The 20,289-nt window shown below is 42.2% G+C and overlaps 1 protein-coding gene across 4 annotated transcripts in view; it reads left to right on the top strand.

Annotated features, from left to right (window-relative positions):
* The window catches only part of PARP8 (poly(ADP-ribose) polymerase family member 8), a 127,636-nt gene continuing 107,347 nt past the window's right edge, over window positions 1-20,289 (top strand). Inside the window, exons 1-5 of one of the 4 annotated variants that reach the window (XM_082784355.1) lie at window positions 58-161; window positions 17,243-17,391; window positions 17,758-17,910; window positions 19,209-19,282; window positions 19,953-20,007. In XM_082784355.1, coding sequence (XP_082640481.1) covers window positions 17,894-17,910; window positions 19,209-19,282; window positions 19,953-20,007 — 146 coding nt within the window. In that variant the 5' untranslated portion in view covers window positions 58-161; window positions 17,243-17,391; window positions 17,758-17,893. Of the gene's footprint in view, window positions 162-17,242; window positions 17,392-17,757; window positions 17,911-19,155; window positions 19,283-19,952; window positions 20,008-20,289 lie in introns of those variants that run through there. The other 3 variants (XM_082784356.1, XM_082784357.1, XM_082784358.1) reach the window with 3 other exon arrangements.

Here is a 20,289-nt window from a genome sequence, read left to right on the forward strand (position 1 = left end):
AGCAGCACTAAAAGAAACTCTGAAACACTTGCATGGATTACAATGGAGACTGTCCAGGGTTGCTCAGCACATCAGTCCTGTCAAAACTAATGCATGATGCACAGAAGCAGCCCTTCTGAGGCATACTTTCTAGCAGACCATGGCATTTGGATGTTTCCAAGGTAAGGTGCCAGCTAAACAATGTTAGTAGATAATTTATCTCTAATGCCTACGTGCAGGACCTGTCTCTTCCTTGGATCCATACCAGGTTCATATTAGCTATCATTTGATTATTACTTATCTCCTAAGCATTGTTTTCTCTAAAGGACTCATGTAATAATCAATTCAAAACAATAATCTTTCGTTGCCTTGAGAGAGTCAAACACTTTGTTAATGTCATTGTGAATATCCTCAAAACTATAGTGTTTTTAGTTCAGTTTTTAAATGTCAGGGTTTTTTTTAGTTCAGTTTTTAAATGTCTTTTTTTCTCTCATTCAGGGATGTCTAGATTTGATATCAGTGCAGGATTTTGGTATTTCATTTTATCTAAAGTAAAAATGGCAAAGGAGAAACATGGTAGTTTTTATTCCTTTAATTATGATTTCTTACTTTAAGTACATAAGTGAATTTTTACCCCTGACATGTAACTGTCTGAAGTAAAATAATCCTACCCATAATTTTAATATTTTAGCAATCACTGGAGTAAAAATACACCTGTATGTACAGTTTTGCTCACCCACTACTCTTAAATGCCAGTAGCAACTGCATATGTTGTACATGTCAACATTTTGTTTATATTTTTATGCACACAATTCGTCATCACTTTGTACCTCTTTAGGGCTTGGCAATGATTTCTGCATAGTCTCTTCCAGTTGCAGTGTCCCTTTCAGAAAGCGTTTTTCCTTCCTGAAATTTCTTGGCAAAAGGCATAAGAAGGTGTAAAAGGAGAAGTGTTATTAAGTAAAGCAAAATGGCATTTCACTTTCAGAAAATATAGTGAAACTTCGACACAATGTTAATTGTCCTATAACCCACAGCATTTTTGCATTATGTTGAAAAACAGCCAGACTTTTCCAGAAGGAAGTATTTTCATGTCATTTATGAAGGTATCAGTAAAATAACATTCAAATAAATGGAATCATTCCAGACTGGGAGAACTTGGAGAGGTCAATAATTATCTCATGTCAGGACTTTGGCTGGGTGATGCTTTTGAAGATGTCCAATCCTTTTTATGACCATATTTAGTATTGTCATATAACTCAGAGACCCTTCGTAACTCCAAGTACTGAAACATCAAGATACTGAGAAGAGCTGGACTCAGTCATGTCCCCCTAGCATAGTTTCAAGATGCCTGTTTCACCTGGAAAAAAAAAATATTTGGAGAAGGAATAAAGTATTTGCTACTGTCACAGAGTCAATAACTTTGGTAGGCTAATTGCTTGCCATAAGCAGCTGTATTTTTAGAGATGAACACAATGATATTAGATCTGAGATTCCAATTTCCTGAACAGGCATCAGAGAATATTAATGTAACCACAGAGGCAAAATTAGTATCTTCAAAGTAAAACAATAAACAAGCAAGCTGCCCCTTGTTTGTATGCTTTCTCTTTTCTGAACGGGCTTTTCTCTTGCATTTTTTCACGTTTTTTATTTTGACACATTCATTTTCTATTCATACTATAAGACTATATTGCTAAATTGTATGCAACAGACACTATCAACCTTATATAAAATACAGAAGCAGTTTCCAGTAATAAATCTTGCATGTGCTTCTAAATTGGATGAAGTGTTTGTATCTTTTGTTAGGTCCTCCCTGCAGCATTATTAAGTGGAACAGTTATTACAAGACAGTGCAACACAGTCTGTATATATGGATGGCTGTTTATTAACCTTAAGATGATAGTTTAACAGAAACACCTCCTAGTTGGCTTTGCTTAAACTACAAGTGGTCATGTTTCCTCAGAAACCCAGGAGTGATTTTTTTCTCTTAATGAAAAATTTTGAGAATTTTTTGAGTAATAATCTAATTCAGAAAATCTCCAATATTATAAGAATATAAAGTAGTATTAACTTAGAATGCACATCATGAATTTAATGAATCTTAAACTGTATTTGGAAAAAAAGAGTTATCACAGGTGTTTACTTGCATTGAGATATTTAACCATTTGGGGAAGATAATAAATATTTTACCAGTGAAACACTGTCAAATAAGCTGTAAGGTAAAACTATAACATCAAGGTTAAACTATGGCTACAGCCAAAGAGGGTCAGGATCTATCTTGTCCTACATCTTATACGGGGGTCTATAGGAGACTTTGCTTCTTAACCTCAAAGCACTGACTTTGACTAGCTCAAAAGGGGATTTGTAGCTTCTTTCTGCAACTCCTCCTCCAGTGTATTTTTCACCAGCCTGAAAACAGTGTAATCATATTGTCCATGCTTTTGTTCTACTGCACGTTTCAGCGGTGTGAATTTCATTTTACCCGTCTTCATGCCTTTTGAATAAAAATGTCACTGTGTTTCCCCTCTTCCTGATTTTGGTGGAAATCTTGCACAACGGATTTTAAGTCGTCTCTAAAACTGCTGGCAGAGCTCACAGACTGGAAGATGAGAGGAAGAGGAACAGTAAGGAGTATAAGAAACTGAAGGCAGTGGCAGGGAGAAATGAGCAGGTAGTCAGGGGATGACACCTCCAGCCCACAGCAGAGGAAGCTCTTGTAACCTCAGAACTCTTGCAATTAGTTGGACAGGGGAGATGGGTTTCAGAACATACACAAGCACTTTAGTAGGACAGCCAGCTTGCCTGTGGTTATTGAAGGAAGAGCTGGGGCATGTACAGGAGCCTCATTCACTGTTATTAGCTGTACCCCAGCTCCTTAGACTGCCACAGTAATTTTTGCCATGCTCTCCATGTTCAATGGAGAACTTGTAGCAATGTTAAACCTGTAGCAATGACCAGCACACAAGTGGGGAGACAAAGGCAAAGTGTTTTGGAAGATATGATCTAGAACTCAGATTGTTGTAAAAGCACAATTGCTTAAAACAAACAAACAAACAAAAAACTTCCTTTCTTCCTCTTATTTTATGTTTAATCCTGTCCCCTTCCAAAGATCTCAACCCCACCTTTCTCCCAGAAGACCCCAAACAAAACAAAATTGCACAGATCAACTTGATGAGCAGTGCTAGAGCCCCAGGAGTCTGTATAGGCAATTTTTAGCTTACAGAAATTTTGGATGTATGCAGCCTCAGTTGTCTAACTAAATAGTTCTGGTTATATACAGTTAGAGGGCAGTGGTACACACCTTAAACATCTCCTTTCTCACACAGATGTATATTATTTATTACATCAGAGACAAGAAAAGAATAAGGTGGGATTTAGCAAATACTGTCACTTCAAATTATTTTTATATTCTGTATTACGAAGTTATATAGCATAAATGTACTCCTTTTGTCCCAGTTATTTCTGGATGTACATCAGAAAGTAAATACACAAAATCTTTAAATAAAACTGCAAGAGGCACAAAATATGCTTTGTTATTTGGACTCAGTGGGATTCCAATACACCATTTCTACAAGTACAAAATGTTTCAGGATAACCTGGATAAACTGACAAAAAAAAAAAAAAAAAAAAAAAAAAAAAAAAAAGCTTAATACTGCATCAGACAAAGAATAAATACAAGGATATGAGTCTCTACATTCATTTCTTCCTGAAGAATTAGAAATGCTACATTACTTTCTTAAAAGGTAATATGGCCACAGGATAATAATTTTAAAATGTGAAAGAATTTAATGGGACTTATGCTACTAAAGGAAATGAGTTTCTGAACTTGTGCTCAGATGCTTGCATGGAGAGTAACAATGCCTTTTTTTCTGCAGTATTTTTTTTTTCTGAATTATATTCCTCACGAGTGTTGTTTAAAATAATTTATTGGGTGGTGTTCTACTTTTCTATGGGTAGGAGGACAGAAGTGAGAGATGGTCTTAACAAGGCTTGCTTCCATGGATCAGTCAAGGAGCTCCCCACACCCAAAATGCTGGCATCTATTTAGGTAGAAGGGTGACATTTGTTATTACAGACCATGAGAAGGTGGTTGCTTTAGTTGGGGCTCTGTGCTCACAGACTGTTTGCAAAGTGATTTTGAGACTGCCATTTCCCCTGCCATGGAAAATCTTTTTTCCTGATTAGTTTGTGTCCTTACCCACATGGCAATGGCCCACCCTCCAGATCTTAGCTATCCTCATCACCACTAAGGTGAAGAATAGCTCAGGTAATTGCACCACAGTATTTGGCTTTTCAATTTCTAAATCTCTGATTTCTGATGAGTTATTGTGTCCTTCTCACATCACTTTTCATGCAGTAAAGCTCAACTGGCATTTTTTAGGAACCTTAATGTGAAGGGCAATATTCTGTACTCAGTAGAAGGTTTATGTTTTGGGGTTCAGAGAGGACACGGAAAGCCCACCTGTTAAACACGTGGCTCTGGGGCTGGTGCCAACGCAGAAATCTTGGGTTTTTTGATCATGGGGCACTTTACTCAGCACCTGGCCTGATGGCCGCAGACGGGTCCCTATCTTTTAGGGGAAAAAGGATCCTGGGCCAGGAGCTGGCAGGGCTCATTGAGAGGGCTTTAAACTAGGTAGGAAGGGGGATGGGGCTGAGGCTAGGATTGTTGGGGCTGTGCTAGGGGGAACAATGGCAAGGCCGGAGGATAAGGCAATGGCCCAGCTGAAGTGCATCTACACCAATGCACGCAGCATGGGTAACAAACAGGAGGAGCTGGAAGCCATCGTGCGGCAGGCAGGCTACGACTTGGTTGCCATCACGGAGACGTGGTGGGACCAGTCTCATGACTGGAGTGCTGCAATGCCTGGCTATAAGCTCTATAGAAGGGACAGGCAGCATAGAAGGGGTGGTGGTGTGGCTCTCTATATTAGAGAGTCTTTCGAGGTTGTAGAACTCGAGGTTGGGAATGACAAGGTCGAGTCCCTTTGGGTTAGGATCGGCAGGGACAACAAGGCAAGTGTCCTGGTCGGGGTCTGCTATAGACCGCCGAACCAGGATGAGGAGACGGATGAGGAATTCTACAGGCAGCTGACAGAGGTTGCAAAATCGTCAGCTCTTGTACTCGTGGGGGACTTCAACTTCCCTGACATATCCTGGAAGCACAACACAGCCCTGAGAAAGCAGTCTAGGAGGTTTCTGGAGAGCGTGGAAGATAGCTTCCTGACGCAGCTGGTTAGTGAACCTACCAGGGGAGGTGCCCCGCTAGACCTTCTCTTCACAAACAGAGAAGGACTGGTGGAGGATGTGATTGTCGGGAGCTGTCTTGGGCAGAGTGACCACGAAATGGTGAAGTTCACTATTCTTGGCAAGGCCAGGAAGGGGACCAGTAAAACCGCTGTATTGGACTTTCAGAGGGCTGACTTTGAGCTGCTCAGGACACTAGTTGGTGGAGTCCCTTGGGAGGCGGTTCTGAAGGGCAGAGGGGTCCAGGAAGGCTGGGCGCTCTTCAAGAGGGAAGTCTTAATGGCGCAGGAACGGTCTGTCCCCACGTGCCCAAAGACGAGCTGGTGGGGAAGAAGACCAGCCTGGCTCAACAGAGAATTGTGGCTTGATCTTAGGAGGAAAAAGAGGGTTTATAAGCTTTGGAAAAGTGGGCAGGCCACTAAGGAGGACTTTAAAGAAGTAGCGAGGCTGTGCAGGGACAAAATTAGGAAGGCCAAAGCTCATCTGGAGCTCAATCTGGCTACTGCCGTTAAAGATAACAAAAAACATTTCTATAAATACATCAACACAAAAAGGAGGACTAAGGAGAATCTCCATCGTTTACTGGATGCGGGGGGAAACTTAGTTACAAGAGATGAGGAAAAGGCGGAGGTGCTCAATGCCTTCTTTGCCTCAGTCTTTAGCGGCAATACCGGTTGTTCTCTGGATACACAGTACCCTGAGCTGGTGGAAGGGGATGGAGAGCAGGATGTGGCCCTCACTATCCATGAAGAACTGGTTGGTGACCTGCTACGGCACTTGGATGTGCACAAGTCGATGGGGCCGGATAGGATCCACCCAAGGGTACTGAGGGAACTGGCAGAGGAGCTGGCCAAGCCACTATCCATCATTTATCAGCAGTCCTGGCTATCGGGGGAGGTCCCAGTTGACTGGTGGCTAGTAAATGTGACGCCCATCTACAAGAAGGGCCGGAGGGCAGACCCGGGAAACTACAGGCCTGTCAGTTTGACCTCAGTGCCAGGAAAGCTCATGGAGCAGATCCTCCTGAGAGTCATCATGCAGCACTTGCAGGGGAAGCAGGCGATCAGGCCCAGTCAGCATGGCTTTATGAAAGGCAGGTCCTGCTTGACGAACCTGATCTCCTTCTATGACAAAGTGACGCGCTGGGTGGATGAGGGAAAGGCTGTGGATGTGGTCTACCTTGACTTCAGCGAGGCTTTTGACACCGTCTCCCACAGCATTCTCCTCAAGAAACTGGCTGCTCTTGGCTTGGACTGGCGCACGCTTCGTTGGGTTAGAAACTGGCTGGATAGCCAGGCCCAAAGAGTCGTGGTGAATGGAGCCAAGTCCAGTTGGAGGCCAGTCACTAGTGGCGTCCCCCAGGGCTCGGTGCTGGGGTCGGTCCTCTTTAATATCTTCATCGATGATCTGGACGAGGGCATCGAGTGCACCCTCAGTAAGTTTGCAGATGACACCAAGTTAGGTGCGTGTGTCGATCTGCTTGAGGGTAGGAAAGCTCTGCAGGAGGATCTGGATAGGCTGCACCGATGGGCTGAGGTCAACTGCATGAAGTTCAACAAGGCCAAGTGTCGGGTCCTGCACCTGGGGCGCAATAACCCCAAGCAGAGCTACAGGCTGGGAGAGGAATGGTTGGAGAGCTGCCAGGCAGAGAAGGACCTGGGAGTGATGGTGGATAGTCGGCTGAATATGAGCCAGCAGTGTGCTCAGGTGGCCAAGAAGGCCAACGGCATCCTGGCTTGTATCAGGAACAGTGTGACCAGCAGGGCTAGGGAGGTGATCGTCCCCCTGTACTCAGCTCTGGTGAGGCCGCACCTCGAGTACTGTGTTCAGTTTTGGGCCCCTCACTACAAGAAGGACATGGAGGTGCTTGAGCGGGTACAGAGAAGGGCAACGAAGCTGGTGAGAGGCCTGGAGAACAAGTCCTACGAGGAGCAGCTGAACAAGCTGGGCTTATTCAGCCTGGACAAAAGGAGGCTCAGGGGCGACCTTATCGCTCTCTATGGGTACCTCAAGGGAGGCTGTAGCGAGGTGGGGGTTGGCCTGTTCTCCCACGTGCCTGGTGACAGGACGAGGGGGAATGGGCTTAAGTTGAGCCAGGGGAGTTTTAGGTTAGATGTTAGGAAGAACTTCTTCACTGAAAGGGTTGTGAGGCACTGGAACAGGCTGCCCAGGGAAGTGGTGGAGTCACCATCCCTGGAAGTCTTCAAAAGACGTTTAGATGTAGAGCTTAGGGAAATGGTTTAGTGGGGACTGTTAGCGTTAGGTCAGAGGTTGGACTCGATGATCTTGAGGTCTCTTCCAACCTAGAAAATTCTGTGATTCTGTTTTAAAACAGAACATAAAACGTAAGTTTTATGTTCCTGCCTTTACAAGGGGTAAGTACTGATTACTTCACTGTTATCAGTATATATGAGATCAGATTTGAACTTGGGAAACTACTTGGAGTAGCTGCAGTCTATCAGTGGGGTCTGCCATGGTCCTGTCCTCTCTCTTAAACCAGCACATTGCTTAACACAGTCAATATGCTTTAATAAGCCACTTGAAGAGCTGTTATTGCAGAAAATTGTTTTTTATGTGCACATTATTTTTGGTTTAATTCCGTGAACCAGTTCACTTTTCTGTTTCCCTCTTTGTGTGTATGCTTAAAAATCTCCTCTTTCATATCCATTTTCATTGTTGGATTTTTGACCCTAGATCACCATGCCAGAAACATGGTCTTAGGTATCACTAGTGATTGTCAATCAAATATTTTTCTAAGAGGCAATGATTTCAAAACTCCACAGTTGTTTAAACTATAACCTGTTTACCTGGACATTCCTCTTAGCTGGCCTTCTACCTTCTTAGGAGAGTGCCAGAGTGACATATAAACAATTGGTCTTTTTTATTGAGTAACAAAAATGCCTTCAAAGAGAGATCTTGAATTATTTGTTCTGGTTAATTGTATGGATTCTTTTTCCCCAGCTGAAAATAATACTCTCTTTCATTGAGTAATGTGGTTAATGCATTCATTCCAGAAATGGGGCAGTTAAACTGAGTTCCTTCCTCTTCAGGAGACTTAGATCTTGTACTTCTAAACGGAGTGCCTTAAATACACTGCTCTCAGACGAGACCTTGTAAAGCTGTTTCTCTTTGTCTAAACCAAAAGTACATTCATTGAGCAAGGGGCTAGAATCCTCTTGAGTAACTGTTCAAACAACGGAGCTGAAGGTTCATTGCTTCTCCCTTAATGTGCAGCTCAAATGCAAGCTCTGTTCCACTCAAGAACAGAATAAAACCAAACTTGATTTCTACAAAATACCCTATCTAGAAGATGGAGGGATTTTCTGGGGCGAGGTGCTCTTGTTGAGGCTGTTTTACCTGCTTCAATAGCTATGGGGAGGCAAAGATGTGAAAGAAACAACATGTGGCCTTATATGACACAGAGTAAAAGTGCATTTTAAAAAGTGCCCCTTAAAAGGGCAGTTTTATTACTTCTTTTTCCTAAAATGAATGTCCCAAAGTGAAACTTATTGTTTCAGGCTGAAAAGAAAAACATTGTGTTAAATGGACCAGAACTTCTCTCTTATTTCAGTTAGAAAGAGATGACAGAAATAAGTTTAGCTTAATCCAAACCAAACATGGTTTTCTTTTTTCTTTGATTCAACAGCAGAAGTCCCAGTCAAAGGGACCTCTGAATGCTGAAGGCCTTTGACCTGTCATTTCAGGAACACATATATTGCATCTTCGTTACTTAAACACTTTTGTGTGAACAGCTATCAAATCCTGTATTGCTTGAAAGCTGTTCACTCTAATCATATCTTTAACCAATTATAACACTTTATCCATGATTTGTGTGGGAATTATGTTACATGATGTCGTGTCTATTTCTTGATTGTGTAAACAGAAAAAAAAAGAAGAAATTTCTGGATCAAATGTAAATAGAATCATAGAATGGTTTGGGTTGGAAGACACTTAAAGATCATCTAATTCCACCCCCCCCCCCCCCCCGCCCGCCATTAGGTTCCCCTAATACACATACAAGATATAATACCTTTATTATACAAGTATCGTGCAATAGTTGTACCAGATATTAATATACATGAAAAAATTATCATGACTGCATACTGACATCATCAAATAAAAGTCTTACTGGATATTTTTGAAAACAAGCAAGTATAAGCAATGGGATGATAGCCAAATTGTAAGGGATTTGTAAATGTCTCCATGAATAATTTTTCCTACTATTTACCCAGCTCTTCTCTTGTGACTGACTTTACTGAAATGCTTAAATCAGTGTTGAGTATTTTAGGAGTCTACCCAGCTGCATTTCTCTTTTAGCATTCTCTTGTCAGAGTGAAATATTGTGCCAAGAGCTATATCTGTGTAGTTTACAGAATTTAGATAATTATGTAGGAAGACCAAAAATTAATTTAATAAAAATAAAAAATAAAAATGGGGTTTATAAGTATAGAACTGTCAGTAGCTACACAAAAAAATCACCAAAACACAAAAACTAACATGAATCTTCTTACGTAACATTTTATCACTGCTTTGCACAACAAAACATTATAGAGAATCGCTATAAAACTGAAATAGCATAGCAATTATGATGGATGTATTAATCTTTCATTTAGGGGAACTGCAAATGTTTAAAGAAAAGGTCATTGAAACACTAACTAATTATTTTTACTAGAAATTTCTTTCCACCCTTGAAATGTTTCCAAATATTTAAGTGTTGGCCTCATGGTTTTTACCACTTTGGAAGAAAACAAGGAAAGCATTAAACATAAAATGCTGTACAAAAATATGTAATAATTAATATTGCCACCTAGGAATCAGTAACAATGACCTAGTTTTGTTTGTGGCTGTTTTTCTATACTATTCCTGTAAAGCAATGATGTTGTTTGATTGACTTAGTCTATTTACACAAGTATATATTTTATATTGTGAATGTTAGAAGAAATTGGTTTCATAATACAAAAGGTATAGTATAAACACACTGTTAAAACTTGTAAAAAAAAATTATCAGACAACTGATCTACATTTGATAATATACTGAATTGCTGTTTATCGATGTTAGATTGGGCAAAATAAATACAAAGTTCAACCATAACAGATGGGGCTTCAGCAGGTTTTGTAAAATGGGCTACTTCACTGCTGGCAGTCTGGACCTCATTTCAGAGAATGAGAAAAGCAGAATTGAAGAATGGGTAAGAAAAAGAGGTTAAATGTAAGATCTGGAAAACACAGTCCAGAAACCATTTTTTCTTTTTCTTTTTCTTTAATTTTTCCTTTTCTTTTTCTTTTTCTTTCATCTTTAATTTTGTGGTTTTGATGTAATAAGGCATCCCTCTGGGCTGTGGTAGAGGAATTGTGCAAGAGGGCATCTTTATCTTACTTTTAGTACGTAACCTTGGTCTTTTTGCGTGTTTTATATATAAGAGAAGGAAATAAGAAGAAAATAGCATTGTGAAAGTTCAAGCCCTTACATCATTATAGTCATTGCTTCATTAGTGAGTTTATTTCTCTTTCCTTACAAAGTCATTTATTAATTTTTTCAATAAAGGCAGTGGATTAATTTGGTATCCTTTTCAAGAATATGTGGCATTCGGGGAGGCTTGTTTTTAGTGTTTATCTGAATAAAACTATTAGAAATATTGAGAAACAATATTATTAGAATGATATTATTAGACTAGGTAGAGCTTCACCAGGCTTACGGAAAATGCCACTTGTTGTATATGCATACACAGGTTTTCAATATCAGACTAAGAACGGATGTGAGTTAACTACGACCTGTGTTTAAAAACTAATTAATTGCTTCATTTTAATTCATTACTTGTCTTGCTTGCATCAATGGGACTACTCATGCTGAAAGCCTAGATGTGATTTGTGAAAGCAAGGTCTAACTGAATTCACAATTTCTGTGATGAAGGCTTAGCCTTCGATACTAATTGTTAATACAGATGGCCTTTTTTTTTTTTTTTTTTTTTTTTAATAAGAAGCGAGAATACTGACATGATCTCCTTTTAAAAAATCAAGTTAAGTACTTAACTATGTCTTTTCTTCCCACTAAAAGCAATCTTGCTCCTTTTCTCCCAGTTATTTATGGATGTTTTTTCATTAACACCTTTATTTTTTCCTCCCCTCCCTCTCCTGGTCCCTCACCCTCAACAACTGTAGATTCACCTCTGAGGGATCTTTTCCCTTTAAGCACTGCAGGCTTTGCTTTGCATTTGATTTATCTATTTTTGTGGGTGCATCAGGTATTCTTTCATTGCCACTTTTCCTGTTTCCTTAATTTCCTATCTTGTAGACAGGCAGCAGTCTAACCACTGGGTATCAGAAGCTGGTCTTCTGCTGAAAAAAATTGTGAAATTAGCACATGTTTTTAGAAGGAAAGACACGTACTTGATATGTAACAAGCATGTTTTTGTACTTAAACTGTACAAACTGCCTCAAATACATAAAAGATAAATGATTTGTTTTTCCAAATACTCGTGTGGGTTTAATTTATAGCTCCACAATCTTTTTTGCCTAAGGATTTTTTAATTGTTTTAGTCTCATTGGGAAATAGGAAAGCCTGCAGATTTTTTTTTCTAGTTTAGATTATGGCATTACTTAGTTTTTAGTAGTGACTTCTTCATTCTGGTACTGTTGGCTCCTACTGTACCTCAGGGTTAAAGTAACAGAAACCAGGGAACAGATTGACTTGTAATAATCACGAACATGGCTTGCAAACAAATGATCTTGGTAAGTACCAAAAGACACGGTCAATGGGATTAATACTGTACACTTTTGGCTGGGTTTCCTATGAGCTCTAAAGAAATAGACAAAACCCCACATAATGTACTCATGTACTTTCTTGTATAAGTTTAATGTTAAATACAATACGTGAGCTACTATTTATAAAAAGGAAAAAAAAAAAAAAAAAAAGGAAAAAAAAAAAGACCTACTCTGGCTCCTGCCAGGTTATAGTGCCATTTTACCAGAGGGGAAACAGCCAGGGAAGATGGCCTATAAACAGGTAAGAAAGAAAACCCCCTTTTTCTGGCCACTTGGGCTCTGTACATGAGACTATGGGAAAGTGACTAAAGAAGACAAGGATGTAGAATTTGAAAGTTAGGCTGTTGTATGGAAGCTTGGGATGCTTTTGGTAAAAGATGCATACACTCATTAATTATTGTAAATGTCACTGTCTTTTATGTTTAGTTCCTTAAGATTAAAGAGTGCTTTGGTTTAAGAAGACTGAATGAACATTGCATTAACCCCCGGTCCCGATCTTCTGAAGGGAACAAATGCAGGCACCCAAATCTAATTACATCTCTGGGGTTCAACACAGTTGGTTGTGCAGTAGTAGCTGAGCAAACGCTAAATGAGTTCGCATGGGTACAGGAAGCAGTGTAAGTGGCAGCAGCATGAAACTCTGCATGTGCTAATTTTCCCTTTCTTTGCTTCTCATTTAGAGTTAGGTCAGAGATCAAAACAGTACACCACAGCTTGCAGTATAAATGTGATGCAGTCTTCTGGTGGAATTAGTCTTTTGTTTCTAAGGTCTAATCTTGCAAGGTGCTGAGTGCTTCCCACCCTATCAGTTTCAGATGAACTGAGAGTACTTGGCAGTTCCTTTTAAGTTTGGGTTACAAATTCTTAGTTAACAACAAGCACAGGTTGGCGGCAATTGAGGTTTTTATAGCAAGAAAGCATCGGTACCTGATAACAGATGGTGACATGGTGAATCATTTTTACTGTTGCATAAAATGGACTATATGGAATATTTTTAGCAAGGTAAGTATTTTACAGTTTGAGTACTTTCTGGCATGACAATTTGCAATTAAGAAATTGCAATCTGGATATAGGCAACAAAGTGTTTTTTTTAACTATGCATTTGCTCAGCAATTGAGAGATTTGCCAGGTAGCAGGTTCAGCTGTGGTAAATTACACCAGTGATGCTATGGATTTTAGAAATAGTCTGTGTACCCTTGAGCCATTCAATAAACATTATTGCCTGTGACTAAATGTGGATTGGGAGAGACATGCTTACATGCTGCCTGCTCAGTGAATGAAGGCATTAAAGCTCTTGGGAAGGGAATTTAGAATAGATGCAATGCTGGAAAGTAAGCATAGCACACAGCCAAGTGAGAAATGGATCTCAAATTTTGCCTCTCCCCTGGGCTTAGGCGCTTATCTGCACTTGAGATAGGCCTCTTGGTTCTGATTTGGAAACCATTTCTTATGCTCACGCAGGATAATGTACCTTCAGGACTGATCACTGTTTGAGCTCAGGGTGTAATTCTGATAACAGTTAATTGTGGAGACAGTATTGTCAGCCTATGAGTATAAATTCACAGCTCTTATCTCCTAGAGCAATAGCCTAGCTACTGGGCTGCAGAGTAATTGAGATGAAGGCCCCGGCTACTTGCCTTACAGAGCACTACCAGTGTGCAGCCAAACATGCCCATGATTCACAGAAACAATGATGCTGCTGGCAAGAGGCAACTCACTTCAGGAGCTAGTGGGAGGCAGAGGGTTCCCCTTCTGGATTTGCTTGTGATTGACTTCAGAAAGTCGAGGATAAAAGGTTTGGAAATATTCCCACTTGCATCTCTTCAAAAACTCAATTTCTGTGGACAAAATTCCATTATACCCCTCTTCTTTGAGCTGCTCTTGAAGTGACCTGCTAAGAGCAAGATGGAAGAGATGAACTCAATGGGTATGATAGACAGGATCAAGACTTGAAAAGAGAGAGTAATGATGCTTATTAATGGTGTAACAGTAAAGGAAAGGAAGGAAGAAAAGAAAGGAAGAAGAAACAGGAGAAATGAGGGTGGCATGCAGAGACTGGAAGATGAGGTGACATTAGTGAAGGAGAAAAAACATGTTGAAAACATCATTAGAAAATGCAGTGCTAGGAATTACAGTAAACTGTGGTGTTATTTGGGACTCTGATTGCATTATTTATTGAACGTTACTGAGGCCGTTTGTCATGCCAGCAGCCATAGCTTTAGCTATTGTGGGCCTCAGTGGCATCTGGAAGGATGAGTACTCCCATCTTTGATGGAAAGCTAGAGGCCTTTATCAGCAATCCCCACATCTGTGTATAAAACCGACACATTCCTTGGTTTTGTTTGAGGTAACTCTTGCTGCTCTTTAACAGGAGACTTAAATAAATAAATAAATCACTTCAGTTAAATAAATAAATACAATCACATTGGAAATTTCAACACAGATTTAAAAAAGTAAGCCTTGATCCTCTGGTACATCACTTCTGTGCTTCCCTCTCCCCCCCCAACCCCCCCGCTATTATTCTACAATTGCAAATAGAATACTTATCAATAAAATATGCTAGCAGAAGGTTTCTCTTTTCTAGGCTAGATGAGAAGGCTTAAAATCACTTTCAAAAGCTTATGGTGAACTGGACATGTGATAGTTTAAGGTATTGTTTCATAGTGTAATGTAATTAACTCACTACTTCAGTTTTTATCACACAAAAATATTTTATGTTTTTATCTATCATACCAGTATTTTAAGTCATGTTGTTAATTCCATTTTAACTGGCATTCTTTTTTAAAAAGCTATAGCTTTTTATCAATGGACCTGTGCTAACCCACTCCAAACATCAGTTAAAATGTTTTATTCACAGTAAAATTCAATAAATTATGATGTGTACATCACACTCCTGTGTTTTTAATCCAAACCACATCATGCTTAGAGTGCTGACTCAAGAAGCCAATCTATTAATAACCATTTAACAATACCAGAGTGATTTGAATGGCTTTATATCCTTATGAGATGCTCTGGATACCTGTGGACTGTGGCTACCTAGTTTGGCAGTGACTACTTGGATGAACAGCTGAGGGCATTGTTGTAGAAGACAGCTGACTTGAAATCTGTCAAAGAGTAGAACAGGCTTAAAGACAATTAACTGTCAACTCAGCATTTCCTTGATCCATCTTACATCAGAATTCTAAACTGAAACTGCCAATATTAGAATTATGGTGAAAATTACACCAAAGTTTGAAGCAAAACATTATTTTTTTATGCTCTACATCACTTCATTGGGATCAATGAAGTGCTACATCTACATATCTCACAACTGAGCACCTATGTTTTTGGAATTTAATGCCTCAGTACCATTAAAAAATGACTGTGTTATTTTAAGAAAGCTAACTGAAGGATAGTATTGTACTTTCCTGCTGTAAGAATTGAATAGTATTGATCCTTTATGTGTTCCACCTCCAGGAACTCAACGTCTATAGAAGTCAGCAGGCTTTGCCATATTGGTGACTGTCTTGAAATTGGAGAAAAAGCTCAGATTTAGTTTTGTTTTGTACTACAGTTTTGGCTGGTGCATGTAGAAGTCAGGACAGAGCTTATTTTTCTTTGTTTTAGAGGGCTGATGGTGGTTTTATATTTTGTAGGATTTTGGATTCTTTTCAGTGTCCCTGTCCTTTTGAACTCTCTTCCATATTACAAAGACAGCATCCATGCTGAATGCAGGTCACCATATTGCATACAATGGCAAATCTTCATATCTTCATTGTTCTTAAGACTTAAAATATATGTTTAAATGTAAGAGGAACATTTTTAGAAAACAAATAAAGAAAGAAAATACTTCGTGACAGAAAAGTGTGCTTTAATGCTAACTGGTAGATTTCTAACAATTTTACTAATGGATGGAAAGGTGTGTTTTTTCCCCACATAAACTGAAAAAAAATCTGCTTAGTCTAAAGCAGACAGAACCCATCAATGAGCTGAAATTGGCCGAACTGTGCATTTCCTCAATAACTTTGTCAGTCAGTGCTCACACATTATTTCAACGTATTCATTATTTGGTTTCTATCTCCCTGTATTTTTCCCATTATATTTTGAAACAATCTTCTCATAGACATTCCAGTCCTGTAAATCCTCAGATTTCAATTTCTTTTTTCCCATTTTACACCACTATAAATATTATCAGGTTAAGTTCCTGGGAATACAAATATAAAATTTACATTTATTTTATTTAATTGAGGTAATCAGTTCTGTAAAACCTACTGAGCTGAGATGAACTTAAGTTATACCTGACAATGACAAGAACTGATTTTTGAGTCTTGAAAAAGCAATTAGACATACATCAAATTCCCGTAAGCCAAAATCATTATTTCCATGATCAGCTGTCCTATCGTTCATGAAATTACTTGTAAAACTTGTTGGAAAGTTTCTTCAAGGGAGTGGTATAATCTACATCATTATAGGGATTACAGCACACATACAGACATGATTGCAGTACAGTTTAGGTTACATGGATGTCAGCAGCTTGTCAACCTTTACAAATTTAAGAATCATACATACAGTCACAGAATGGTTTGGGTTGGAAGGGACCTTAAAGACCATCAGGTTCTGACCCCCCCAGCTATGGGCAGGGACACCTCCCACCACAGAGGTTGTCCAAAGCCCCATCCAGCCTGGCCCTGAACATTTCCAGGAATGGGGCATCCACAGCTTCTCCGGGCAATCTGTTTTATCTATATACATACATGTATATATCCATATATCCATATATGTATATATATGGATCAATTCTAACTGTAAAGATTCACCTAGATTTTCCAACCTGTTTTTTTTTTTTTAATCCATAGAATGATCTCACTATATATCTAGCTTCTCTTCTCTAAAAGACACCATACAACAGTACTGGAGTCATCAGATAAATCAAAGGCCAAAGTGGCCAAGAATCTAGAAATTTAAAAGCCGCTCACAACAAATAATAATAAATGCTTAACCTGCCATATGTCTATACTTTTCATTCTATTCAGCTGATGCTGTGAAACCAGCCAACAACCATATTAGTTTTCCTCAAGACTGGAGTGTTTCTTTGTGGATGGCTTTTTAATTCACTGTTACTGAGTCTATGGGAAGTCTGACACTTAAAAAGGCAGTCAGGAATTGTGTTAATTGACATGACACTGAGAATAACCCTGTGGTCAGAATCAGCTGTAAGACAAACTGCCAGTATAAATTCCCGGTAAATATCTTTAATATCTCTATCTTAACATAGACCTTCTTCTACAAGGCTTGGGACCAAAAACCCACCAGAATAATCAAGTTCTGATTACATCATCCAATTATGATGAAGTAGAAGGCAGCAAAGACGGCTGCTGATGCTACCTTACCATCGAAAACAGAATGAGCACCCATAGCAAGCAGGTAAAAGCAAAAAGCTGTAACTGCAATATCCAAGAAAAACTCTATAAAAGCATTGCTCGTTGACCATGCTGGCTTAACTTTACAGAATGGCAATGCCTTAGTGTAGCGACAATTTCTATATCCTACCTTGGAAAAGTCATGCTGCAGTAAAAGAGAATTTACTGAACAGCATTGAAAAGTAGTCTGGAAATCTCCTTTCAAAGATAAATTATTTTCTTAGAGGTGGAGAGTTACATAACATGATCAATTTTTGTTTTCTTTAAACACTACCTGGTTTTTATTACAATTTCCCTTCCACTTCCTCCATTAGGCAAGAAATCTTGTCCAGATAGGAACGAATATGGATTCATTTTTTTCTCTTTTTAGCCATTTCCACCTAAGAATGAATAACCAAATAATGATTGTGTTTGCCTCCTGTCCTTGAAATCAACAATACCTGATTAATACAAACTCCCCTAATGAAGACACCGCTAGAACAACTGTGCTCAGTAATGGACAATTGATGGGTGCGGTTGAGAGGTAGGTGAATACACAGAAATTGGATTTTATGAATACTATTTTGAGCTTTGTCATCCAATCTGTCTCCACTGCCTTCACACCCGTTTATGGGTAGGACTGAGCCTGCACTTTGGCCGGTGAGGAAGGCTGGGTTTTGCACAGCTGCCCATCCCCTCCGACTGTCTGTATGCCTGCTGCCACCTGTGCGGCCCCGGGGCGGGCGGCTGGGCGCTTCCCCCACACCCCTGGGGCCCTGGGGCCCGTGAGGCGAGAGATAACAGGAGACCGGAGGGGGGGTTTCGGGTCACGGTGCCCGGCACCGGGTGCCACACGCGGTCGCTCCCTTCCCGCTCCTTCCATGGCAGCGGGGCCCGGCCTCCACCTCCCGCCGCCCGGGGAGGGCCGGGGGGAGCCTCCCCCCGTCCCCCGGCACGGCGGGCGAGCAGGCCCCGCTACCCCGGCACCGCCCGGCCTGCCAGCCGCCCCGCCGGGGCCGGGGCCGGGTGAGGAAGCGAGAGCCGGCGGCCGACGGCTCCATGGAGCCCCGGGGCGGCCCCGCCGCACCCGCCCCTTCCTTCCCCCGCGCCGCCTCCGCCGGGGGAGCCGGCGGGGCCCGTACGTGCCGGGCCGGGAGCGAGGGGAGGCTCTGCGGAGCGGCACGGCCGCCGCAGCGCCAGCCCCGCCGCGCCGCCAGGGACCGGGTGCGGGAGAGGCAGGGATGTGAGCCTTGGCGGCGCTCCCCCCTCCCCAAATACCCCCGAATCCCCAATCCCCCTCTTTTTTCTTTTTTTTTTTCTTTTTTTTTTTTATCCGAAAAGCAGCTACCACAAGGAAAGAAAAAAAAAAGAAAGAAAACCCAAACCACCCCCCCCGAAAGAAAAAAAAAAAATAATAAAAAAAAAAAAAAAAAAAAAAACAACGAGGGCGTGGGGGGTGGGGGGATCCCGTGTCGCCGCCGCCACCCTCCGCTGGATCTATTGTCAGGGAAGGAGGAAATTGGCAGCCGGCGGCAGCGGCGGCACATCTGGGCGGGCACATCTGGGCATGCAACATCGGCTCCCGCCCGCCGCCGCCGTCCTCCAGCCGGCCGAGCGGATCCCTCCGGGGCCCCCGCGGGGCGGCTTCTGCTCGCCAGCCCCGGGGCCCATCTTTCGGGGCTGAATTATTAAACCTGGCAGCGCGGGGGGGCAGAGGGGGCTGGAAATAAAAGCTGCTTTTTTTTTTTTTTTTTTTTTTTTTTCCCCCCTTCTCTCTTTTTTTTTTTTTTTTTTTTTTTTTTTCCTTTCCCCCGGGATCTATTTCATGGGGATGTGTTCAAGGCAAGAGCGGATTCAGAAGGATATTGACGTTGTGATCCAAAAGTGCAAGGCGGAGAAGGACTGCCTGTTTGCAGGTGAGTTCCCCCCACCCGGGCGCCAGCCAGGTCGGCGGTGGGGAGCCTGCCGCGGAGCCCGGTGCCCTTCGCTGCCGTTCCCCCCAGCGGGGCCGCCGCGGAGCCCCCTTCCTCCTCCTCCTCCTCCTCCTCTCCTTCCGAGGGCATGTGAGGGCAGAGGAGGCCAGGAGCCGGCTGGGAAAGGGGGGGCATCCCGAGCCGGGGAGCGTGTGCGTGCGGCCGTGCCCCCCCTCTCCCACCGCCTGGCGCGGAGCCCCCGTGCTTTCCCTCCGTGGATGTTTCACCGATTATTATTTTTTTAAGTGGGGGGTGGTCGCAGGGGGTGGCCGAAGCCCCGTGTCCCCCCCAAACCCGCCTGCAGGGCCGGGGGCACGGCGGGTCCCCGCCGGTGCCCGGCGGCGGGGGCTCGGGCACGGCGGGCGGCTGCCTGTTGCCGATGCCAGCGGTGGAAATTCCTCGCCGTTGTTGCCATAGCACCGGGCACTTGTTGCAGGGGGCCGGGGGACTTGGTGCATTTCCCCCCGGTGCCCGCAGGAATCCACGCCCCAACCCCGTTCCCAGCTCCCCGCGTCGGTATCAGAGCGCCGGGCTGCGAAACCGCGGCGATTTCGGCCGAAATGAGGGGCGAGCGGGATGCCAAGTTGTCATAACGCAGCGCTTTGTGTTTCAGATTTCAGGTACTCAGACTCCACCTTTACCTTCACCTACACTGGAGGCTCCAAAAGGTACTCCTTTCCACAGTCGCGACACCCTTCTTTTCCTGCTCTCAGGGAGCTCCCTTGCTCCGCTGCCCTGGCAGGCTTTTTTTCCTTCCTATTGTGAGGAGGATCTATCTGTAAGTCATTTGCCTTCTCACAAACGTGAACCGAGCAGGAAGCGCGGAGGGAGGTGATCAGAAAGGTGATCCCAGCTGTCGGAGGCTCCTTCGCCTGGGTGCTGCTCCCTGGCGCTCCTCCGCTGCTTCAGGCTTTTCGTTCCCGTCCCTAGAATTTCTGCCATTCGTAAGC

This window comes from Aythya marila, assembly GCF_965140915.1.
Source record: "Aythya marila genome assembly, chromosome: Z".
Taxonomy (NCBI): domain Eukaryota; kingdom Metazoa; phylum Chordata; class Aves; order Anseriformes; family Anatidae; genus Aythya; species Aythya marila.